The sequence below is a fragment of the Xenopus laevis genome, chromosome 5L, assembly GCF_017654675.1.
Source record: "Xenopus laevis strain J_2021 chromosome 5L, Xenopus_laevis_v10.1, whole genome shotgun sequence".
NCBI lineage: Eukaryota > Metazoa > Chordata > Amphibia > Anura > Pipidae > Xenopus > Xenopus laevis.
Genome location: NC_054379.1, coordinates 112,979,067 through 113,003,425, shown reverse-complemented (window position 1 = coordinate 113,003,425; position 24,359 = coordinate 112,979,067). Strand labels below are relative to the sequence as shown.

Below are 24,359 nucleotides of genomic sequence, written 5' to 3'. Positions count from 1 at the left end.
AGGTGTCATCAGCAGTTACTCCAATAAACCCCATTTCAGAAGTGCCGTCTGCCGTCTGCTTCTTCGTATCTTTGCTGCTTCCACAGTGGGGACACTGTGAGACTGAGCACCTGAATCGTGGGAAAACGGTGAGCTAGTGCGGTCCTTATTCTTCTTTCTCACTCATATAACTTAAAGGAGAAACAAAACCTAAAAATGCACAGATTCTGTCCAGCGGAGTTCAGTGGTGCCTTCTTCGGCCGCTTCAGTAATCTTCGGCTCTTCTCCCGGTGCTTCGGCAATTTCCATGAGTTTTGGCACATGCGCAGTTATCGCGAGACTGTGCATGTGCCGATACGGCACTTCCCAAAGATTACCAAAGAGAAGAAGATGGTGCACGTGAAAAAAAGACTTGGGGGCATTTGCCCGGGGTAACAGCTATTCTGGGAGGGAGGGGGGTCTATGTAGGGAAAGGGGGGTAGGGTTTTTTTTAACTTTAGGGTTTGCTTCTCCTTTAAGGCCTGAACACTTGGAGAAAGTTAAACACATGAAATGTGTCTTTTACATCTAATCTTTTATGACTCTTTTGGGAAATGTGATGAGTAAGTTGGGAGGCTTATGTTTGGATCTCTGGATGCAGGGTCACATTTACTAAAATTGTATAAAAGTAAATCACTGCTTGCTTACGTACAGCAACCTGTTTGCCTAGCCTAGACTTGAATTAAAAGAAATTCACAGTGAGGAAAATGACCATTCCCATACTGACTCTTAGTTTGAGATACAGTACTTAGTGCACTAAAAAATTGGAAGTCAGTGTATTTTTTCTGACTGGGATGCATGAAAGAACTGGCCAAAGGAACCTTGTGCAAATTAATAATAAATGTTTTAGCGCTCTTCCATCTGAAACAAATTCTCCTGCTTCTCCATTACCAGCCTCTACGCCTCTACTGATAGCTAATTAGCATGAAGTTCATAGCTTTTCTGTTGTAGTCCATGGGTAAAAAATAGTTCCTGGTAGAAAATTTATTTAATCAGTCTAAAAAATATACTTTAAGAGCTTCTATCTCATCTGTAGGTAAACGCCGTATGTCTAGAAGACGTCAGCCATGAAGATGCTGTGACTGCTTTGAAAAATACATCAGATTTTGTTAATTTGAAAGTAGCAAAACCAACAACAATGTACATGAATGACAACTACGCTCCTCCAGATATCACCAACTGTAAGTTTGCAGTGGTCACCAGATCTGATTCTTCTCTGTGTATATGTGTCATTATGTACAAAAAGAATTTTGTTGTCAATTGCCTGGCAGGAATGCAGCGTTTTCAGTCTAAGTTTGGCAAATTGTAATTAATGGTTATAACGGTATGATTACGATTGTAGAATGAAACTGATTATACTTGTTAGGCTATTGTTACACGTTATGCCTAAAATACCTTTTATACTTATAACCTTGGTTCATCCTTAATATGTTATTTAACACATGTATTCTTATTAATTTGTGGGTCTGGACACAAAAATTGATCCCCATCCTGTTTAGGGTTGGTCTTTTTGATCCATCTACATACTGTGACATTTCTGCAATACAGCACAGCATAACCCAGAAACTGAGTTAAATTGCAAGCTGATTGGGAAGAAACTTGCCTAGTCGTCCATTTTTTTTGAACAGTATGTTAATATTTCTGAATTAATGACAGGCTGCAGTTTTAGTGTTTAACACTTGTTTCTTATTGTCCCAGCATATTCTCAACAAGTGGATAACCATATCAGTCCATCAGGATTTATTGGGCATCCATTGCCTCCATCCCCTGGCCGATATTCCCCAGTCCCAAAAGGAATGCTGGGAGATGATGATTTGACACGGTAAGGTATCCAAGAATCTATATAAGGATACAACATGTTTTCATACCTTTACTTTTTGTCATTATTTTTCTACCTAATTATATACATTTAAATGTTGTCCTTTCTTACACAATTAACTTTAACCAGCAGATGATATAGAAAATGATATAAGGCTAGCCGAGCTAATAGTGGTTAACATTCTGCCTTCTCACATTTTCAAGCGAAAAGTGAATAGTAGATTGCAATAGTGGTTTGACTTTTTCACTAGCTGAAATACACTGTTGCAAAACACCCAATGTGTCAGCATTCTTAGGCCTTTGGTAAATGCATTGTTTTAATCACTGCTACTTGTGGCAATCAAAAGCCACTCTGGTTATATGACAACAGATCCCACGAACATGTGTTAAAGGAGAGCTAAAGCTTAAAGGGATACTGTCATGGGAAAACCTGTTTTTCCAAAATGCATCAGTTAATAGTGCTGCTGCAGCAGAATTCTGCACTGAAATCCATTTTTCAAAAGAGCAAACAGATATTATATTCAATTTTGAAATCTGACATGGGGCATATTGTCAATTTCCCAGCTGCCCCCAGTCATGTGACTTGTGCTCTGATAAATTTCAATCACTCTTTACTGCTGTACTGCAAGTTGGAGTGATATCACCCTCTCCCTCCCCCCTAGCAGCCTAACAGAACAATGGTAAGGTAACCAGATAGCAGCTCCCTAACACAAGATAACAGCTCCCTGGAAGATCTAAGAACAGCACTTAATAGTAAAAGCCAAGTCCCACTGAGACTGATTCAGTTACATTAAGTAGGAGAAATAACAGCCTGCCAGAAAGTAGTTCAATCCTAAAGTGCAGGCACAAGTCACATGACTGGGGCAGCTGGGAAACTGACAAAATGTCTAGCCCCATGTCAGATTTCAAAATTGAATATAAAAAAAATCAGTTTGCTCTTCATTTCAGTGCGGAATTCTGCAGGAGCAGCACTATTAACTGATGTGTTTTTCCATAACAGTATCCCTTTAATAAAGAAGTAGGCTACAAATGTTGTACATTATGTTTTGGTATTCTGTACCAGCCCACATCAACCACTAACTGTCAACCCTGACTCCATCAATTTACTGGCTAAAGGATGGACCTTTTTTACAGAGAACCAAGAAAGGTTGTTTTACAGCGAGGCACAACAGGACTTGGCTTCAACATTGTTGGTGGTGAAGATGGAGAGGGTATTTTCATCTCCTTTATCCTTGCTGGAGGCCCAGCTGATCTGAGTGGAGAACTCCAGAAAGGGGATCGTATTATGTCTGTATGTTTCATTCAGTTATTCCTGTTCTGTGTCATTTGAAATGAACACTGTTATTTGTAGTAGAATAGGTTGTACTTTGCACCTATTAGGCATTGAAAAAATCCCACCTCTGTTTAGAAAATATTACACCCCTTCATCTAACTTTAACTCCATAAACCTGTATTAGGATCTTGCATCGGGTTGGGGACCCGCAAAATACATGTATGGGATCTGTCACCCGGAAACCCATTATCCTAAAAGCTCCAAATTACGGGAAGGCCATCTCCCACAGACTCCATTATAATCAAATAACTAAATTTTTTAATAATGATTTCCCTTTTTCTCTGCAATAATAAAACAGTACATTGTATTTGATCCCAACTAAGATATAATAATCCTTATTGGAGGCAAAACAAACCCATTGGGGTTTATTAATTTTTAAATTATTTGTAAGTACATTTAAGGTATTGTCATCCAAATTATAGAAAGATGCCTTATGCAGAAAAAGCCCAGGTCCTTAGCATTCTTGATAATCCAAAGCATTCAGGATTTGAGTGCAAAAGTTCTTATGTCCTGAATATTTGGACAGTATGCCCAGCAGAGGAAGTCTGGTAGGTTGGGTGGCTGTTATGAATTGTGAAAAAATAAGTTTGTTCCACTGCGATCCAGCCTATGTGGTGACATACCTTCTGGTTCACCATATCTGTGCCACCACCACCACTACTACTACTACTGATGACATTTAGAGATTCTGCGGGGGTGGGATATAGAAATCCCCATAGTTGTTCAGTTTTGGGTAGGCAGAAGCTTCAGAGAAAATTTGGGTCAGGATGATATTGTGAGTGCATACGTCTGTGTTGAATCATGGGTCTCCTAAAATAGACCTACACAGGATTCATATTGCTGTTTACCCTTTGCATCTTCTGTAAATACATGCTCTTGTATACAGTACAGACATATAGAGGTTACTCCTGCAAAAGGTGGCTGTATGAAATGAGACTGTGAGCTTATTCATACATTTTAATGGAGCTGTTTTATGTTAGAAAAAAGTTTGTGATTTGATTTGTAATATAAACATTGTATAACAAAATTTCACTTAATATATTGTTCAGTAAAATGAAAGAATCGGTCATGGGACTGAATAATTTGCAAGGCGTTGTAAAAAAAAAAAAAAAAAATTATTGGCTGATTGCATTTAAAAATGTAGATCATATGCAGCCAGGAATGTGGCATTGTGGGTATATCCAATTTGTACACAATGCTGTCTGATGTGTATTTTATAGACAAATTCAAAAGGTCCCCTGCACTCAACCCATTATTAATATATTTAGGACATTGAGACATTTTGAACCTTAAGCTACTAAAAATGCCTTGCCCTTTAAACAAAACAGGGATTGTTTGTCCATATATTGCAATATATTTAAGATGGCGAGTCCTAAACTCGACTTTCATCTATTTCATTAAGAATTCAGTTGCTTCATTGTATATTTTACATTACGTTTACGTTTTACCTGCAACTTTCTGCTTTCAAGGTTAAAACTCCCAAACATGGTAGCCCTTTTATTGACCACCACTGGGATCACCTGATTATAGCTGCCAAGGGTGGGAGCTACAACCTGAAGCTGGCCACTGCTCCTTAATAAACTATAACAAACAAGGGAAAGTTGTGCTCACCACTAATTTTTAAAACCATTTAACGGGTGTATTTTATGTAAAGGAGAGAAGGTTCTCTTGTTTCCTTTGAAGACCATGTGCAGAATATTAAAATGTTAAAAATATTTTTAAAAGGCTTCAGGGCAAAAAAAAATAAAACCGTGCTTTTTTCTTTCAAATATTATTTATTTATTTTTTGACCTTCATTTTGCAGGTAAATGGAGTTGACCTCAGATCTGCCACTCATGAGCAGGCAGCAACGGCTTTGAAAAATGCTGGCCAGGCCGTGACCATTGTTGCACAATACCGTCCAGAAGGTAACTACCGTATATACTCGAGTATTAGCCGAGTTTTTCAGCCCCCAAAATATGCTGAAAAACTCTACGGCTTATACTCGGGTCAAGCGCAAAAACGGTCGCCGGCGTCCAAAAATAGTCGCCGGCGTCCAAGACGAGACGCCGGCACCTCCAATGGGAGCAGAAACCCTCAAATTTTTGATTGAAACTTACCAGAAGCTGCTGCATTTCTCACCCTAGGCTTATACTCGAGTCAATAAGCTTTCCCAATTTTTGGAGGTAAAATTAGGTACCTCGGCTTATACTCGGGATGGCTTATACTCGAATACATAATAGTTACTCTGAATATTGCTTTGTTTTTCACCAATCTTACCATTATTGCTTCTAGTTGTAATTTCAAAGACGAAACATATAAAATATTCGACTGCATAGCATGAGATTATGGGTTAGTGGTCATTCATTGTTACAGTTCAACCACAGTCACCTATCACCAGAAGTGATGTGTTTACAGGGGATGGATCTAAATCATTTGAAGTATATAGGGATGTCTGTGAGGTATTCAAAAAATGTCAGTTATTTTATTTGTGGTGCCAAATATTAAGGTTGAAAAGAAACCGGCAAATTAAAATTTTCCCTCTTACAAGGTGCATTCATCTTTATGTTAAATGTTATCAAACTTTTTTGCTTTACAGACAATAAATCTGATGTCATAAAGCACTTATAGCAACCCCATAAATGGTTGTTCTATAGAGTAAAAGAACACAGTTTGTTGCCAGTACTAAGATAGTTTGTTCCATTTAATAGCATAATAACACTACTCTATTTTTCTATTTTTTTGTATGTGGTTTTATGTATTGGAGATCAAAAAGACACTGAATAATTTACATGGGTTCTTACTAGCGATTTATAAAGAGGCATATTTTTGCTGTACTCTCACGATTCTATACCCCATTTATTAAAGCACAATATGGTGCTGGCTACAGTGCCACTGTTAATCATAAAATGACATAGCAAAATAGATAAAACAGTATGTTAATGTTTAATTTAAAGCACCAAATCAAAATACTCGTTCTACTATTTTGCAGTGCAAGCTGCTTTAGTTAATACATTGATCTATCCAGTGAGTGGGGGCCCCCAATTGTGGTTCACCTCTAACACCACAAATTGAGTACCATATATCATTAAAACAGCAGGAAATAGACCAACATAAATCTTTTTCTCTGATGGATGGAAACCAAATCTATCAGTTGCACATCTTCTGTAATTATAGCTCAATATTGCCAACATAAAGGGGCGTATTTATTAAATAATGTAAGCAAATTGGAAAACAGAGAAGATCATCACACACACACACACAACACACACCCTGGGTTTTGCAGTTACCAAACAACCCTCAGTGGGTCCATGGACACAGTCCTTGGACATACATTTAAATGAGGAAGCTCTACAGCATATAAAAAGCACAAAACATTGCAGACATGTATACATGCTAAAAGCACTATTTTTTTTTCCTTCTAGACTTCTAGTTGTGACATTGCCTAATTGATATTATATATTTTATGTCAAAACACTCTGCATTTAACCTGAGGTTTAGTATTACAAATCAAGGCTACGTGTTACATGTGATTTTTCTTTGTAGTGGTATCCTAGCAATGATCAGGTATTCTATCACAGTAGGCTGGGCTGCCATGGAAACACCAGGAGAGCATTCAAATGCCACCTTTCCAATCTGCCAAAAATCCTGTCTGTGACGTGTTTTATTTTCTGTAGCAGTTCCACCTTTTTTTTTTAAGACATTTTACTTTAAAAGTATATTTTAATAGTTGTGGATTTGGTATTTAAATGCCAATATGATCATACAACTAGGAATATACTGTTTATAGACACTGCTGCCAGTGCCATGTTGTTAAAAATTTGTTTTTCCTGGCAATATATCTGTCAATATATCCACTTTCATCATCAGTGCCGAGTTTTAAATAATGATGCAAAAAGCCTCTCCGGATACTTCTATGTTCAGTACTGTAGAGATGATGCCTTATAATTGTCAAGTCAGTTTTGATAGATGCTATATAATGTTTTGTTTCGATAGATGCTATAGTGCTCTGCAGCTTTTTAATGTCTTTCTGTTGCAAATTACTCTCAACTATGTTTCTATTGTTTGTCTTGTAAATAAACTGTCACATAACATTTAAGTGCCTTGCATTACGTTTGACCGAAGATGCAGTTTGACTAAATGACTCTTGACTGATCATCAGTTTATATCTTGTTCTATATTTTTATTTATTAGAATATAGTCGTTTTGAGGCCAAGATCCATGACCTACGGGAACAGATGATGAATAGCAGCATTAGCTCAGGATCTGGCTCCCTGAGGACAAGCCAGAAGCGATCATTATATGTCAGGTATGCACACAAAGCTGCCTAATGCTAAAATGAGGTCACGTGTGTTTATTTTATATATTTATAGCATTTATGTGCCTGTGTATATTAAATTGGCAATATATTTGGGTGCCAGTTTCAGTGACCCCCATTTGCAAGCTAAAAAAACAGAAGAGGAAGGCAAATAACTTAAAACCTATACACAAAGAAGACCAGATTGCTAAGAATAGGACATTCTGTAACATACTTAAAGTTGTTTGTGATAAATGGGGTTTGTTTATTAACTGTAAGCAAATTCCCTGTTGCAGCAAACTGTGCCAACCAAATCAATCAAATTTCTGTGTTAATTATTGTTCTTGCAGCAGTCTGTTTGCAACATACATTCAATTATTATAACACTCAAGTGTTCTGTTACTTACACAATTGGGAAAGTTGTTACAATTTTCATAGTCACACTCACACTTTTACACAAATGAAAAACATATATACACTTTTTAATACATTTGAACTTTTACATGAAATGTCACCTAATCCCAAAAACACGTTCACATTTAGGGGCAGTTTTATCAAAATGTGAGTTTAGAACTTAATAAATGAAAACTCAACCACTTTCTATTCATCCTATTGGATTGTTAGAGCTGTATTTATCAATTGGTGAGTTCTAACTTTCATACAATTCTAACAAACCCATATGAATGATTAGAACAGGGGTGAGTTTTTATTTAAGCTCTAAACTCACGTTTTGATAAATCTGCCCCTTAAAGTTTGAAGGTCAATTTGCCTGTATTTCTGTACGTCCTCTCCACCTATATATTTAAATGTTTTTTGCCTCATTTTACTGACAAAATTGTTTTATGTTTTTTTTCAGGGCTCTTTTTGATTACGATAAGACAAAAGACAGTGGCCTCCCTAGCCAAGGACTTAACTTCAAATTCGGAGATATACTGCATGTTGTTAATGCATCTGATGATGAATGGTGGCAAGCACGTCAAGTTACAGCAGATGGAGAAAGTGAGGAAATTGGAGTCATTCCAAGCAAGCGCAGGTAAATTTGACACTCATTTACATAAGAGCCTAGAAATCATGTGTAAATGTCATTTTCTATCACCGTTAAGTAGGAATACAGTTTTTGTAATAATGGTCCTTTAGTGGGGAAAGGAATTTGCACAATGTGTCATTGCTAAGCTCCTTAATTCTAAGGAGACACTGCTCAATTAAATGTGAATTGTGTGTCAGAAACTCGTATCAATGTTGTGGAGCAAGAGGAAATTTATGCCACAAACATAGAAGGATTATTTTTTAAAGAGCTAATGGCTAAATATAAATATATTCCTATATGCATGGCACTTTTTGCAACACATATAGGTGATAAAACTGGATGTAGTTGCGGTTTCTAATGGCAATCTAGATATGTTTATACGTTTTGCTTAATTCTTAATCTGATTTGTAAGTGGATGATAGTAATACTTTTTCCTTTGTTGACAGAGTTGAAAAGAAAGAGCGTGCCAGGTTAAAGACAGTCAAATTTAATTCAAAAGCTAGAGGTGACAAAGGGGTAAGTTTCAGCATATATATTTCCTAAATATTGCATGCCGCTTACTGCATGAAGATATTTGTTTTCAGTGGACCCAGTTTACAGTATTCTGACAACTTGGTTTTGTATCTTTTACTGAACAAACAGAATTTAGAGAATCTCAAGGAAAAATGAATACATGAAAACACTCAAATTCATACAACGATTGCGCCTCTATGTGGCTCACGAGGTGTAGATAGGCATAGTTACTATGTAGCATTTGCAACACTAAAAATTAAATTGGTTTATTGACATTGCTGTCTGTGTAGGTATATTTAATTCACAAGGCAGCCTGAGCAATCATATTTATGAATCAGAGTAACACAAAATATAACTGTTTGCTCAACTTAGCAGAAAAAAGCATGACTATTAATATTGCCATGTGAAAAAACAGTTGAGAAAGCTCAGAAATAAAAACATTTCCTAAACCATAAAGGGGTTGTTCACCTTTAAATTAACTTTTAATATGATGTAGAGAGTGATATTCTGAAACAATTTGCAATTGGTCCTTATTTTTTTATTTGTGATTTTTGAATTATTTAGCTTTTGATTCAGCAACTCTCCTCTGGTTTGCAGTTTCAGTGATACAGCTGTTAGGGCCCAAATTACCCTGGAAACTAGGTAATGATTTGAATAAGAGACTGGGATATGAATAAGAGAAGGCCTGACTAGAAAGATGAGTAATAAAAAGTAGCAATCACAACATATTTTCAGCCTTACAGAGCATTTTTTTCCTTAAGATGCGATCAGTGACCACCATTTGGAAGCTTGAAAGCATCCGAAGAAGGCAAATAATGTAAACGCGATAAAGAAAAATTGAAATGAAGACCAATTGAAAAGTTGGCTAGAATTAGACATTCTATAACATACTAAAAGCCCCTTTAGCTAAAAGTCCCCACTGGCCCCCTTCCGCTGGCCCCCTCCCTGCCTTCCCCCTTCACAGTGTTACCGCAGAATTGTATCCCCTATAGAAATACTGACCATACATGCAGAGTCAGTGGAGCTCATGAACCCCATCTTCGGCACTTTGGTATTCTTCGTAAAGTGAGCGCCTTAAGTAATGGAAATTGCCCAAGGGAAGGAAGAAGACCCGAAGAATACCGAAGCTCTGGAAGATGGTGTCCGTGAGATCTGCTGCACTGACTCTGTATGTGCGGTCAGTATTTCTAGAAGGGACACAATTCAGGGGTAACACTGTGCAGGGGGGAGGCAGGGAGGGGGGCCAGTGGGGACTTTTGGCTAAAGGGAGGTTTAGTTTTCCTTTAAAGGTGAACCACCCCTTTAAATTAAACTAGTATTTTTGGTGAATCTGTTTATTTTTTTAAACATGTTCAGGAGAGAGTCCACTTTAAGTTACTCAAGGATTTTACCTCCATTTCTGAATATGTTCATATTTCAAATGGATGTATATGGTCAGCTTAACCATGTTTGAGGGAATTTAGCATTGGGAAAAGATGTTGAACCATAGAATGGTGAACCTTTAGGCTAACCCACATACACTGCCCGATGGTGTCCTGCAATCAGCATCTTAACTGATTTTTTTTTTTTTAATGTCTTTGCCTTTCCATTTCACTTAATAGACATGGAATGTAAAAAACATCTTTATAAGCCAATAGCATTTATTAAGCATTGATTTACTGGTTTAACTTTCAGAATGCCATACTGGGACCACAGATAAACAAATTCTCTCTCTGCTTCTATGCATTGTCATTGGATCAACTACGTTCCCATAGTACAAACAAAGACCTGAAACGTTGCTGACCAGGTTCAGCCATAGAAATTTAAATAAAGTCATTTTTTTTTTATTTATTTACTTGGTGCTGTACGAAGATTTTTCCCTTAGCGCATGTGAAAGGTGCAGGTGGTTAAAGGGCATTCGCTGCATGCGTAAAATTGCAATGCATGTCTGAAATGATATCTGCGCTTTAGCAAATAGCTTGCCGTTTCTCAACAGTTTTAAGTATAACATATAACGGAAGTTGAAATTCAAAGCTATCCATTCATATTACTCCTCATCTAATTTTAACTTTACGTTTAATTGAAAATCCCAAAAGATACTACAATAACAAAAGCAAGGAGGAACTGAGCCTGTTCATGTCTAGCATATTGAAGGAGGATTTAAAAATTCTAGTGAACAATGGGCAAATAAACTGCATGATTCTGACAATGCTCTTAACCTAATTGTCACTGTCATTAAATGAATGGTTATTGTTCAATAAAAACAAAACATTGAAGATATTGGAAGATGCTTTGTGAATGCTTGCAGTGTAAGCTGCTGCAAACTACTGTACTTCACTGTATTAATGAAGTTATATCCTTGTTCATTGACCGCATAACAGTTTGTACACACACTGTGTACTAACAGCACCAAAATGCATGAAATGGAAAAACTACGCTTGCCATTGATATAGAACTGCAGTTTTGTATATAACATCCCCCAGACACACTTCTTTTTTTTTTTCTTAATCTTTAACATTCCCTGCATGTTCCCCCATCAACATGCCTCCAAGGCCAACTTTTAATGTTATATAGCTATTTTCTAACCTTGTGAACATCATTGATTATTTTAGCATATAGTTAACCCTTTAAGTGTCTAGCATTCTTGTGAAAACATTATCGTATTATGTCAGGCAATTCATAATCCTAAACTGGAAACATAGAATGTACATAGTGGTCACACATAGCGGTGTGGTGGTCTAAAAAATATTAAGCAAACAAAATAATTCAATATTTCTTTAGGCAAAATGTTTTTATTGTACACAAGTAATGACTTTAGCAGGTATTTTTTTTTTATTGTAATAAATGGTCCAATTCGATGTAGAGATTTTTTTTTTATATATATATTACATCTGAATTTCTGCTAAAATAGTGGCAAGAGCAGAAAACCTTTTCAGAAAGCATTAAGCAATTTTTCTAAGATACTAAAAATACAATATTTAATCATAAACAATACGCCAACTAATTTTATATGGGCTTTAATAATATCTAGTGCTAGAAAAAAAAAGTGCCAAGTTTTAAATATATATAAAGTTCCAGTTTTAAATATACTGTATCTTCAACACTAAACCCATAGACCATTTTTCAATAGCTAGAAAATATGCAATTCTAAATTTAAAAATATGACCACAATGAGAATTCTTGCCTCCCGGGTGTAGAAGTTGCAAAAAAAAAAAAAAAAAAGAGAGCTTGTTTTATATAGCTACATATCGTTTACATAATTCTGCTTATGTTTCTTTCCATAACACATTTTTCCATTTGTGGATCCCAAGCCATTATCCTCAGTTCCCTAATACACAACTTGTTTTGGTTTTTCTTTATTCCCTTCTGAGCCTTTCTGTTTTGATGACTGTGGAGCAGACTTTTAACAGTACACCTGCAGAAAAAAATTGGCAAGTCTATAGTGCTTGCAACCTGCATCTCCTGTAGATTACGTTCTTCTGTTTTATACAGATCATAACTTTGCATCTTTTGTTACTCTAAAAGGCCTCTAGAAAAGTTTCCAGTGTAAACTATACATCCTAATAACCTATTTACGTTCCTTTTGGATATTTTAATCATTGTAGTGCCAAAAGCACAAAATCATACCGCTACTCATAAGCATGAGGTATGACTAACTTTTACCAAAACTATTCAAGGCACCTTATTTAGTTTTATCTAATCTATAGTAAATAATAGGAAGAACTTTTTTTCTCACAGAGCCCTAATGATTGCTCAGTGAAATCTGCATGGTGTAATAACATTGGTCAGCATCCACAGATCTACTAGTGCAGGGCTTATACACACAGACATTAGACATCCTTTGTTTTGCACCCTCCTTTTCTTCTTCAGCAGTCATTCAATGACAAGCGTAAAAAGAACCTCTTTTCCCGAAAATTTCCATTCTACAAGAACAAGGACCAGAGTGAAATGGAAACCAGTGATGTTGACCGTAAGTATTTAGAATGTAGCAGGGCATGCAGTTAAATGCCTTGCTGGTTTGCAATGTGGTGCAGTGGAGGTGTTTCCAAGAACAGTAACTGGTTGTCCTATTAAACAAACATTAAAATATGTTTAAAACAAATAATTAACAGTTAAAACTTTGCATATATATTCTAGTGCATCCTTGAAAAGCAGGCTTTGGTGGCATCGTAATTGTGGTGCAGGTATGACGCTTCATTTTTATGGCAGTTTAAAGCATGCACTGTAATATGGGCAGCATTTGCAATTTGTACAGTAGTTGCAACTGAGCATTCAGTTCAGCTGTTTATATTTAAGAACACTAGCACAATAGTTGACAATTGGTGTGGAGAAGTTTAAACCAAAGATTTCAAAAATTGGTGTGCATTAGTTAACCACACATTTAATTGGTCGTCATGTATTTAGATATGTTCAAATGTTAACCCGTTACTGTGCAAGGAGATGCCTCTCCCCTATGGCACCATTCTGAATTTATCACTGACAAATGTTCTCTCTGTGATTATCTCTTTGTTTTTTGCTTGCTCTCTGGGACCACAGGAGATCCCTGACGACATGGGATCAAAAGGCCTGAGTAAGTGACCAAGATAAAAAAAAAAAAAACTCACTCCAGATATGCAGACCTTTTATTGTATTTGCTAATGAATATCCTATTAGTGATTTCGAAGATACCATAATATTTAGTACTATAATAGCAATCGGTTTATGAAACTAAACTCTTGTTTATTGTCTGTTTGTCAGGCACCAATTGTTTCTTGTATGTGGAATTGTTTACTATATGAACAACTGGCTTCAATCATAACACTGGGTTTCCACATTTTATGACATGTTGCTATTTCAAGGCCACCGATAACATTTGAACATAATTTGTCCGTAATTTGGTGAGAAACAACATCGTAGCTTGCAAAGCGCTAGACACACATCTGTGCATTTTTGCTATGTGTTTTAGAAGCTTGAAAACTGCTTTGCTGCAGATCAAGCCAACTCCGATCTTAAATAGACAATGATATGCAAAACAAATGACCATATCATTATGGCCAAAAATAATGGCACCATTGCGCTTCTTCCATATAATGAAAAACAAGTTGGCACCAGTTCTGTCAGAAAAGTGTTTGTACTTATTTATTGATTGCAGTGGAATAATACAAAAAAACTGTGAAAAGCAATACTTTGTATCTTATTCCACACAAAAATCCTAAAATGCACTGGACCAAATTAGTTTTACCTTTTAGAAGTTGAAAGAAATATTCTGATTTAAACTGGTGATTATTTTCCTTTAATTTGTAAGTAAACTCACCTCTGATAAGTTGAGGTTCCTGCAATATAGTAAACACATTCAGCCAGTAGTCTGTAAATACGATAGCGAACATGGAGAAAAGAAGGAAAAGCAAAGAATTGCCTTTGGAGAAGAGACAGAAAAATGTAAGAAAACATGGACAATCTCAGAACTACAAATCTTTCTTCAAATGCTGTAATGCTCCTGTGTCCACATGCAGATGCAAAAGAAAAGTTGATCAATAATTGTAGAGAAGGTTTGTTCAAATAATAGTGAAAGAAAGTTGAGCAAATGAGAGACGAGATTCAAGCTGCCCTATTTGTACCTTGTGCAGACAGAGGATACAACAGTTCTATGTCTTGTCATCTGTCGCCATTTTATTGCAACTTGGCTGAATGATAGGGGACATAGGAAGACCACTCTGCTGATAGAGAAGCATAAGAGAGCCAAACTAGAGTTTAGAAAACACATAAAAACACAAAATTCCCTCTAAGAGAATGTCCTGTGAAACAAATTAAAATTTCTTGGAAACACCTGTTAAAGTGAAGCCTTGAAAGAAAAGAACACCGTCCTACAGTCAAACATGGAGGAGGATTGATCATTTGGGATTGCTTTGTTAATCATGAAATTTGGTGCCTAAAGTGTGTGCATGTCATCATGAAATCAGGATATTAACAAGATGTTTTGAAGCTCAATATGCCAGAATATTAGGTCTCCCCCGAAGAGCAAGGATTGACCTAGTTAGACCAAACAACTGTTCTGAGATGGTCAGCAGCGAGTCCACCTTTATAATCTACACAACACTTAAACGATCTTTCAACTACTGTTTACAAAAGAAGAGTGGCCCAGACTGTCAGTGGAACGATGCTGAAAGTGTATCAATGTCTATAGGAAGCTGTTGGAATACAGTTATTATTTCCAATAATTGCAGTATATCCATTAAGTACCTTCTGATTTTAAAAATTGCAAAGATGCCAGCTTTTTTCTTACCTGTACTCTACTTATAAAAGTGAAGTTTATGGGTGAGGGCAAATAGGCCATACGGCCTGCGTTTTTTAGGCAGGCAGACAGAAGCAGATTTGCTCCTACATGCTTCTGTGTGTGGCTGCAGTGACAGGCACGCTATTGGCATGAAAATTCATGCTTTCACATTTTTGGGGGCAATCACCGCTCTGTGATGCTGTTCTGAGTTCTACAGTGTGCCTATCAGTGCAACTAAACTTAAAGGGATACTGTCATGGGGAATAATAAAAAAAAATTCAAAATGAATCCGCTAATAGTGCTGCTCCAGCAGAGTTCTGCACTGAAATCCATTTCTCAAAAGAGCAAACAGATTTTTTTATATTCAATTTTGAAATCTGACATGGGGCTAGACATTTTGTCAATATCCCAGCTGCCCCTGGTCATGCGACTTGTGCCTGCACTTTAGGAGAGAAATGCTTTCTGGCAGGCTGCTGTTTTTCCTTCTCAATGTAACTGAATGTGTCTCAGTGGGACATGGGTTTTTACTATTGAGTGCTGTTCTTAGATCTACCAGGCAGCTGTTATCTTGTGTTAGGGAGCTGCTATCTGGCTACCTTCACATTGTTCTTTTGTTTGGCTGCTGGGGGGGAAAAGGAGGGGGGTGATATCACTCCAACTTGCAGTAAAGAGTGATTGAAGTTTATCAGTGCACAAGTCACATGACCTGGGGCAGCTGGGAAATTGACAATATGTCTAGCCCCATGTCAGATTTCAAAATTGAATATAAAAAAATCCCTTTGTTCTTTTGAGAAATTGATTCCAGTGCAGAATTCTGCTGGAGCAGCACTATTAACTGATTCATTTTGGAACTGAAACCGCCAGGCCGATGCACCTATTACATAGCTGGCGAGAAGTTTGATTAGCAAATGATTACAAATACAGTTTAGTTGGTTTTAGATTGTTCTCCAGAAATAAATACTTTTTGCAGTTACTTCCTATTTTCCACGTGTGACCATTTTTCTAATATAGAAGTGTAAAGTGTTATTTCTCATCTTCTAAAGCAGCTCTGGGAGGGGATGTTGCCGACCCTGTAAACTGTTCTTAATTGATGCATTTATTTGTTATCTTTGTCCCTGCTGAGCAGAATCCCTGAGTTTCATTAAAGGCAGCTGTTAGAATTGATACAATATTTGCTAATACTCCAGAGATGCTGCTGAAAAATGTATCAACTAAATGTTGCAAATTTGTAACCGTTAAGAATCAGCTCCTGAATTACTGAGCTGCCAGACTCAAATACCAGAGACAAGAACATTAAACTGTAAACAGGGGTATATTTATATTAAGGCACCCTAGCGCGGCAGGTTTTGAGGGCGGGGGGTGTGAGGAATATGGGGCCGGGCTGGTTGGTGGAAGTGATGTCACGTGGGGGTTGTTTAGGTCCAGTGCCTAGGTCAGCGTTGGACCTAAATACATGGCTGAGGAACTAGCAGGGAGAAACACTTTAGGGCAGGGCATGGGGTAGGCAACCCACGGCTCCGGAGCCTCATGCGGCTCTTCATCCTGCTTGCTGTGGCTCGGTCTTGCTGCTTTGCCTGTCCTGTCGTCTATACAGCCCTCGCACCTGCTGGCGGCTTCTTGAGTATGCGGCCGCGGTAAGCGAACGGTAAGCTTACCACTGTTGCACACTCAGGAAGCCGCCAGCAGGTGTGAGGGCTGTATAGACGTCTCAAGAGTGACAGGCAAGGCCGAGCCGCAGCAAGATGAGAACACTAGCATTTAATAGGGCTATTCATTGTTTAATTTATTTCAAAGTAGGCCTACACACAAACACACTGCACTTCTGTTTCTTGTATTCTGTTTGTAAAAGTTAAAATTAAAAAAAGGTTAAAACTTTTAAAAGTTTATACGCTGGGTTATGTTTTGCGGCTCCAGAATATTTTTCTTATGGAAGAGTGGGCAAAATGGCTCTCTTGATAGTAAAGGTTGCTGACCCCTGCTTTAGGGGGAACTCCAGCACACTAGAATACCTATTAATGCCATAATATTCTTCCATATGAAACAACCTTTGGAGGAATGTTGTGGGGCTCCAGGATGGGAGGGGGGAGGAAGTGTAAACTGTTCAAGATTTAAAGTAATGTAGTGCTTAACCTACACTACTGATCACTGGATGGTCGAGGAATATGTGGACCTACTGTAATTCATATTTGTGGCTTTATATACAATTATATTGGCATGTTTCATTCTGTCTTCTAACGTGTTTCTTCTTGGTGCAAATAATACATTTATAAAAAAAAAATGGAAAGTAATTGAAAAAAGTCTTTATTTCTGGGGAACAACTGAACTGAAAAAAGCAAAACAACCCCTTTAAAGAACCTGTTTATAATATATTTCTATTAATATTTCAGTGGGATCAATAGAACGAATAGTGAGCATTAGAATTTGGAGCTACACTGCCCTTTTATTTATTTTTTTAGTTTGAAAATTGTCACTTTTACCTCACTCAGCCTCTGAAAGGTATCATTTAAATGCACATAATTGTTGTTAGATCTGATTGCACCCCACATATGGTTGGTAGTTACATAGCTGGCGAGAAGTTTGTATTTGTAATCCTTTTGCTAATTAACAGTGCCAATTAAATGCTGAACATTACTGTGTTTATCACTATATGTAGTAGCTGTTAGTGGCTAATTAAAATGCACATTACAGTCAAGATGTAGATTCTAGAACACAGTCTTCACAAATTCAGTATGGTATAAAGGCACTGGTGCCAAATTAATCTCTTTGCCTCAAAGCACATTTTGAGTTAACATTTTATGAAATGTTGTTTTCCATAAATACCTTTCCATTAGCTTTACTAAACATTGATTAAAATGTGATCAGGAAATGCTATATTTGATCTTAATACATTTTTGTGCCAGTTGCAAATCTGTTAAATAAGGCTAAAGATTAGATACATTCAATACAGTATAATAAAAAACAAGAATTGAAATCTTTCATTATGCATTTTTCACTATTGCATCAGCAATAAAAAAGCTATAGCAATTTTTTTTTATAAAGTGCTCTAAACAAAACATAAATACTGTATAACATTGTGTAGAACTGGTGCAAAATCATTCACAAATAAAACAAAGTATGATGAACTGCTGGTAATTCTTTGTTCAGTATAAAAATAAAAACTGGGTAAATAGACAAAAGTGCAAAATAAAAAATGTTTCTAATATAGATGGTTAGCCAAAAATGTAATTTATAAAAGCTGGAATTACTGGATCTAACATAACAGAAATGAACACTACTTCCTGCTGTGCTGCGCTCTTGGTTTCCACTGATTTTTTACCGGGCAATAACCAATCAGTGACTTGAGTGGGGGCCATGTGAGTCATAACTGTTGCTTTTGAATCTGAGCTGAATGCTAAGAATCAATTGCAAACTCACTGAACAGTTATGTCCCATGTGCCCCCCCCCTTTAAGTCACTGACTAACTCAGTGTTAGAGAGCTGAAAAGCAGGAAGTAGTGTTCTGTTATGTTAGACACCAGTCACTCCAGCCTTTACACATTACATTTTTGTATATTAGAAATATTTTTTATTTTGCACAGGCTATCTACCCAGTTTCTATTTTTACACTGAACTGTTCCTTTAAGCACCCCACAGTGGAAACTGTCCTAATTCGAATATTCGCCACCTAAAACCTGCCGAGTTCATGTACAAGTCAATGGCAGAGGTCCGTTGAGCCATTTGGAGATGTTAATATCCTTCCTGACATTCAAGGGTTTTTTTTTTTCCGGAGAAAAAAATATTTGTACGAATCAAATACAAGTTGAATTTTGGGTCGGAACCATTTGATCGAATATTAGACATTCAAATGTTTTCATAAATAACCTCCCAGTCGAATTGTGAGTATATTCGAGAGAAAAAAATTCACATGAATTCGAAATTCGACCTTTGATAAATGGGCCTCCCAATATTACACTTCCCATGCTCTATCCTGAAAATTTGCTTTATAGATTGCCCTCTGGTAAAGTTCCCCACATTAATGGTACCTACACTTAGCCATACTTTCTAAATGTGCTCCTTTCATACTTAGATACAGAAGAAAAGTATCACCAACATATATTTGATTGCATTTTCATATTTAGATCAATTTGTTATTCATTTGATTGATACATTTAGAAAAATATATTGCCACCACATTAAGTAGCCACTACATTAAGTAACCAAGCACAATTTCCTGTGTAACTATAAAGGAAAACGGTCTTCTCCTGGAAGTGTTCTACTCTGTTTTAAAAAGTTTTATTGGGTTTTACATAAAGGAAGTGTTCTAAGTTAAATATGACAAGATGAAATGTGTGTGATACTTTCTCTTGAAATGTGTTGTATGGTTTCTGTCATTCATTGTCTGCTTGTTATATCTTTCAAACTCCCTGCTACTCATTGTGACTGTAAGTCATCTTGTTTGCAAATAACTTCTTTTTGGCTAACAAATCTAGTTTTTCAGTTGCAGTAACCAGTATTTTTTTCTTTATGTGCCTCATTTTTTCATTATATTGCATTTCAGAACATGTAACCTCTAATGCCAGCGATAGTGAAAGTAGTTACCGTAAGTGTTTTATGTTCCTTGCTTGTTAACTATTCCTGTCTGACTATGCTTTTTTGTCATAACCTTCATTTATAGTAGTTAAAAGTAAAATCTTCAGATCTTTAAAGCTTGATTTAGCATAATTATGTTATATTATAATGCTGCTGGATAGATAGCTATTTTTCCTTTCTATGTGACATTATGGTCATCACATTAAACAGATTGGCTTTCAGCATTTCTTTGTTTTTCTTATTCCTTTAATTCACTTGCGAAGAAAAGTGTATGTACTGTTAAAAAATTATATTGATATTAATTTCAATTTCCTTTACTGCTTTCTAATATGAAAGTAATCTTAATTACAGATGAGTATGGATGTTCACAAGGTCTATTATTCCAATATCTATTTATAGTATTATATGCTTTGGAAACTCACATGCTTATAAATTGCATCTGCGAACACTAAATTATTTCCTGAATCTCAAAGTTTGATATAGGAACCTATTTCTTTAGTTTCAAGTAAGATGTCTAGTAACTAATATCAAATAAAAACAAAACCCCAAAGTTGATATAGTGAATAAAGAACCCCTCTTGTAAAATATAAGGACATTATAAGTTACGGAGGCGTTTCATGACCGTATAAAAACACGAGGCCGAATGCTGAGTGTTTTTATACAGGTCATGGAATTCCAAGGTAACTTCTAATATCCTCATATTTTGCAACTGGGGTATTTATTTATTATAATACACAAATTTCAGTGAGTCATGTGACAGAAATTACATCAGAACTCCCCGTTTATAACTAATGACATCAGAACTCACTGTTTATAAGGATATAATTTACAAGATATTCATGGCTTTTGTGTATTATATTGAAATTTGACACCCCTCCCAAAAAAATGTTGTTTTTAAAAAAATTGTGCAATTTAAGAAAATTACCACCCCATAAAAATAAACATGACTTTATGGTATTAGCAGAACAAAATCTAAAGTTTTAGGCTAAATCTGAACCCTGAAAAAAGACTGATTTATGGTGTAATCCCAAAACAAATTATAGACCAATTAGACTAAACTATTGTTGTAGTTTTTTCATACCGCAGTGAGTTATACAAAGCATATTTTGTATTTTAATCTGTTTGCATGGGCAAGTAATGTTGTTAAATTTACGTTTGCATGGTGTCTTGTTATGGATCTTTCACGTTTTGGGTAAGGTCACACTGGGAGATTCGGGGAGTCGCTCCAAAGAAGAGGCCATTAGTTGTCAGGCGACTAAATCTCCCTGAATCTCCCAGTGTGACCTTACCCTTAAACATAGTTAAAAGTAAAAGCAGTTTCTTCTAGGGATGCAACGAATCCACTATTTTGGATTCGGCTGAACCCCCGAATCCTTAGTGAAAGATTCGGCCAAAACCCGAACCAAATCCGAACCCTAATTTGCATATGCAAATTAGGGATGGGAAGGGGTAAATATTTTTTACTTCCTTGTTTTGTGACAAAAAGTCACATGATTTCCCTTCCCACCCCTAATTTGCATATGTAAATTTGGATTTGGTTTGGCCAGGCAGAAGGATTCGGCCGAATCCTGCTGAAAAAGGTCGAAACCTGGATTCGGTGCATCCCTAGTTTCTTCGAAACGGCCTTTTTTAAAAAAATGATGCTTATGGAGACTTTTTGTGTGTTTTTAGTGTTGCTTGCTAAGTAAAAGGAATGTCTACATTAAATGGGTTTGCTTCATCGCTTCTGAAAAATAGTATCTACAAAGTTGTTCGAAAATAACAAAACTACAGCTCAGTTCCTCTGCACATAACTAGTTAAAAACAGTTTGCCAGACTTAGATTAGTTTTTGCATCAGGATTTATATTTGTGATGTATAAAGTACAATACAATACATATTTTATCATGTCTAATCGGTAAAATGCAGTTTAAAACTGGTATACACAGTTCTGCTAATTCTGATTAAAAAGACAAATGAACAACTTTCTGTTAATCAAAGCAAGTTGTTTGTGATTTCTAGGGGATGTGTCATCTAAAAGTTACTAGATAAAAAGTATTAAAAACTGTTTGATTGCAGTACCACTTTTATTTTCCCCCATAAGGAGGCAATAGAACGATGACAAATTCTTACTGTGCTGTTGATAAAAGAGGGAAATCTGAAAAAAGATTCAATCAAAATTTCAAGTAATGCCAGGCCTTGCCACTAGGGCCTAATAAATTCAGCAACAATAAATCTGTTTTGAAATCAAAATATGAGTTCAGGAGGATAGGGATAATCATTGGAAAATAGGAATTACAATGGAATTAAAGATAGGGATGCGCCGAATCCTTCTGCCCGGCCAAAACGAACCCTAATTTGCATGTGCAAATTAGGGGCAGGGAGGGAGATCACGTGACTTTTGCCACAAAACAAGGAAGTAAAAATGTTTTCCCCTTCCGTATTTGGCCGAATCTTTCATGAAAGATCGGGGGATTGGCCGAATCCAAAATTGTGGATTCAGTGCATCCCTAATTACAGCCGATTTTTTTTTTGTTTTTTGGGTTGCCGGCTTCAGTGACCTTGACAACCACGAAGCAATTTTAGCAACAGAAAAAGGCTTATAATTGCAAAATCAATACAAAAGAAATAATGAAGTTGAAAAGTTGTTTAGGCATGTATTTGTGTTAATATCTAAAAAAAAATTAAAAAAAAACTTTATTTTGGGATGTTTACAAAGAATCCAGGATTCGGTTAGGGATTCGGCCTTTTTCAGCAGGATTCGGCCAATTCCTTCTGCCCGGCCGAACCGAATCCAAATCCTAATTTGCATATGCAAATTAGGGGTGGGGAGGGAGATTGTGTGACTTTTTGTCACAAAACAAGGAAGTAAAAAACATATGCATATGCAAATTTGGATTTGGTTCTGTATTAGGCCAAATCTGTCGCAAAGGATTCAGAGGTTCGGCCGAATCCAAAATAGTGGATTCGGTGCATCCCTATTACAAAGTCAGTGGAGCTATATTAGCCCTGTCATAAATTCATTGATTGTATCACTAAATGTTTTTCTATACATGATTCACCTTTATTCATGAGCTCTGTATGATCTATTGTCTTTATCTTGCACATAAGCATGCATACGATTATACACAAGCTTGATTTGTCAACATGCATTAATTTCAGTTTCTCTGTTGGCCTTATGTTTAAATAACAAAAAACATACATTCTTTCTTTTTAAATGGGATGTAAACTCGCTCATGCATTTTTTAAAATATTATCTGATCTAAATATTTTATCCGCGGTAATGTTTGTTCTACGTGTGCCATCACCCTGTCGGCATTCCATAGCATTTATCAAACCCTGACAATACTAAAAGTATGGCTCTGGATGTTTTTGGCATGTTCGTTCCAGTTATCTGCTGCTTGGTAAATGCCTCTTGTGATTGTTTATGCTGCCATATACCATTATCCGTGCAATGGCCTGACAAAATAATACAACCTTTATTTTGCTCAAAGTCTGGAACCTCTAGTATTCAACTATATAGCCTGCTAATTGCATTTTACTGGCTCTGTTATATATTAGTAAAACATTTTAGGTGTTTTTTATCTGTTTCTGCTCCAATCACACCAAAGTGTCTGGGCAGAATTTTAGACACCGTAAGTAACCCTTGCCTACTGCCATTAAGGGAGTGTTGCAGTCCATAATATCACTAGGTCCCATACCAAAACTAAAGTTATAGTTCAGTCTTCCTGCAATTTAAACATTTTCTTGGCTATGGATTCCAGAGACCTATTGAATATATCATACTTTGCATGACAAACATATGTGAAATATTTTCAGTGATATGAATTCAATTTAAAACACAGCTGTAATCCAAATACTCACAACACATTTTCTTTTCTTAGGTGGTCAAGAAGAATATGTATTATCATATGAGCCAGTCAATCAACAAGAAGGTTTGTATGAAGAAGACCACGGATATATATCTATTATGACAGATTATCAATTCTCTGCATATGATTGTGTTGTGCTTATAGATACTCTGCTTCTTCCAGCTACATTTGTAAATATACTCACTCTACATTTATATACATGCACTTAAACGCTGGCAACTAGAATGTCATAGAGATGAGAGAGATGGGAGCACTATCCATCAATTAGAGAAACAAAAGGTGATGTGCAGTGTCCAGTGAAATAATCATATAGGGAAGAGAAAAAAGGCTGACCCATATAACTGGTGAAGTGCAATTGAAGAAGAATTGGGCAAGCACTGCGTACAACATATAAAAGATTACTTTATTCCAGTAAACTAAAAACATTGAAGTCCTAAGAACACCCACCATCACACTCGTTCACCCACATAGAGTCCCACTTATCAAAGGCCTTTGATAAAGTCCGGATATAGTGGGGGAAACGAGAGTCGGGCGAATTTTAGAAAGGTTAGGCAGGGCATCGGAGCTATTACTTAAATGGGGCATTGACCTATCTTCAAACTGAGAGGGGACTCTATGTGGGTGAAGGGGTGTGATGGTTGGTGTGGATTATGTGGGTATACCTAATCACTTAAAATAGAAACTGCTGGATCATGCCTTTAGGCTGCAGTTTGGAGTACAGTGC

At 36.5% G+C, this 24,359-nt stretch overlaps 1 protein-coding gene across 39 annotated transcripts in view; it reads left to right on the top strand.

Annotated features, from left to right (window-relative positions):
• The window catches only part of LOC108716985 (disks large homolog 1), a 116,524-nt gene that overhangs the window by 86,137 nt on the left and 6,028 nt on the right, over nt 1-24,359 (top strand). For 9 of the 39 annotated variants that reach the window (XM_041563283.1, XM_041563273.1, XM_041563296.1 and 6 more), the window contains 11 exons: nt 1,055-1,199; nt 1,717-1,840; nt 2,953-3,127; nt 4,974-5,076; nt 7,343-7,457; nt 8,302-8,478; nt 8,919-8,988; nt 12,835-12,934; nt 19,754-19,795; nt 20,122-20,157; nt 23,648-23,698. In XM_041563283.1, the coding sequence (XP_041419217.1) occupies nt 1,055-1,199; nt 1,717-1,840; nt 2,953-3,127; nt 4,974-5,076; nt 7,343-7,457; nt 8,302-8,478; nt 8,919-8,988; nt 12,835-12,934; nt 19,754-19,795; nt 20,122-20,157; nt 23,648-23,698 (1,138 nt within the window). Of the gene's footprint in view, nt 1-1,054; nt 1,200-1,716; nt 1,841-2,952; nt 3,128-4,973; nt 5,077-7,342; nt 7,458-8,301; nt 8,479-8,918; nt 8,989-12,834; nt 12,935-13,500; nt 13,535-19,753; nt 19,796-20,121; nt 20,158-23,647; nt 23,699-24,359 lie in introns of all 39 variants that reach the window. The other 30 variants (XM_041563281.1, XM_041563290.1, XM_041563284.1 and 27 more) reach the window with 14 other exon arrangements.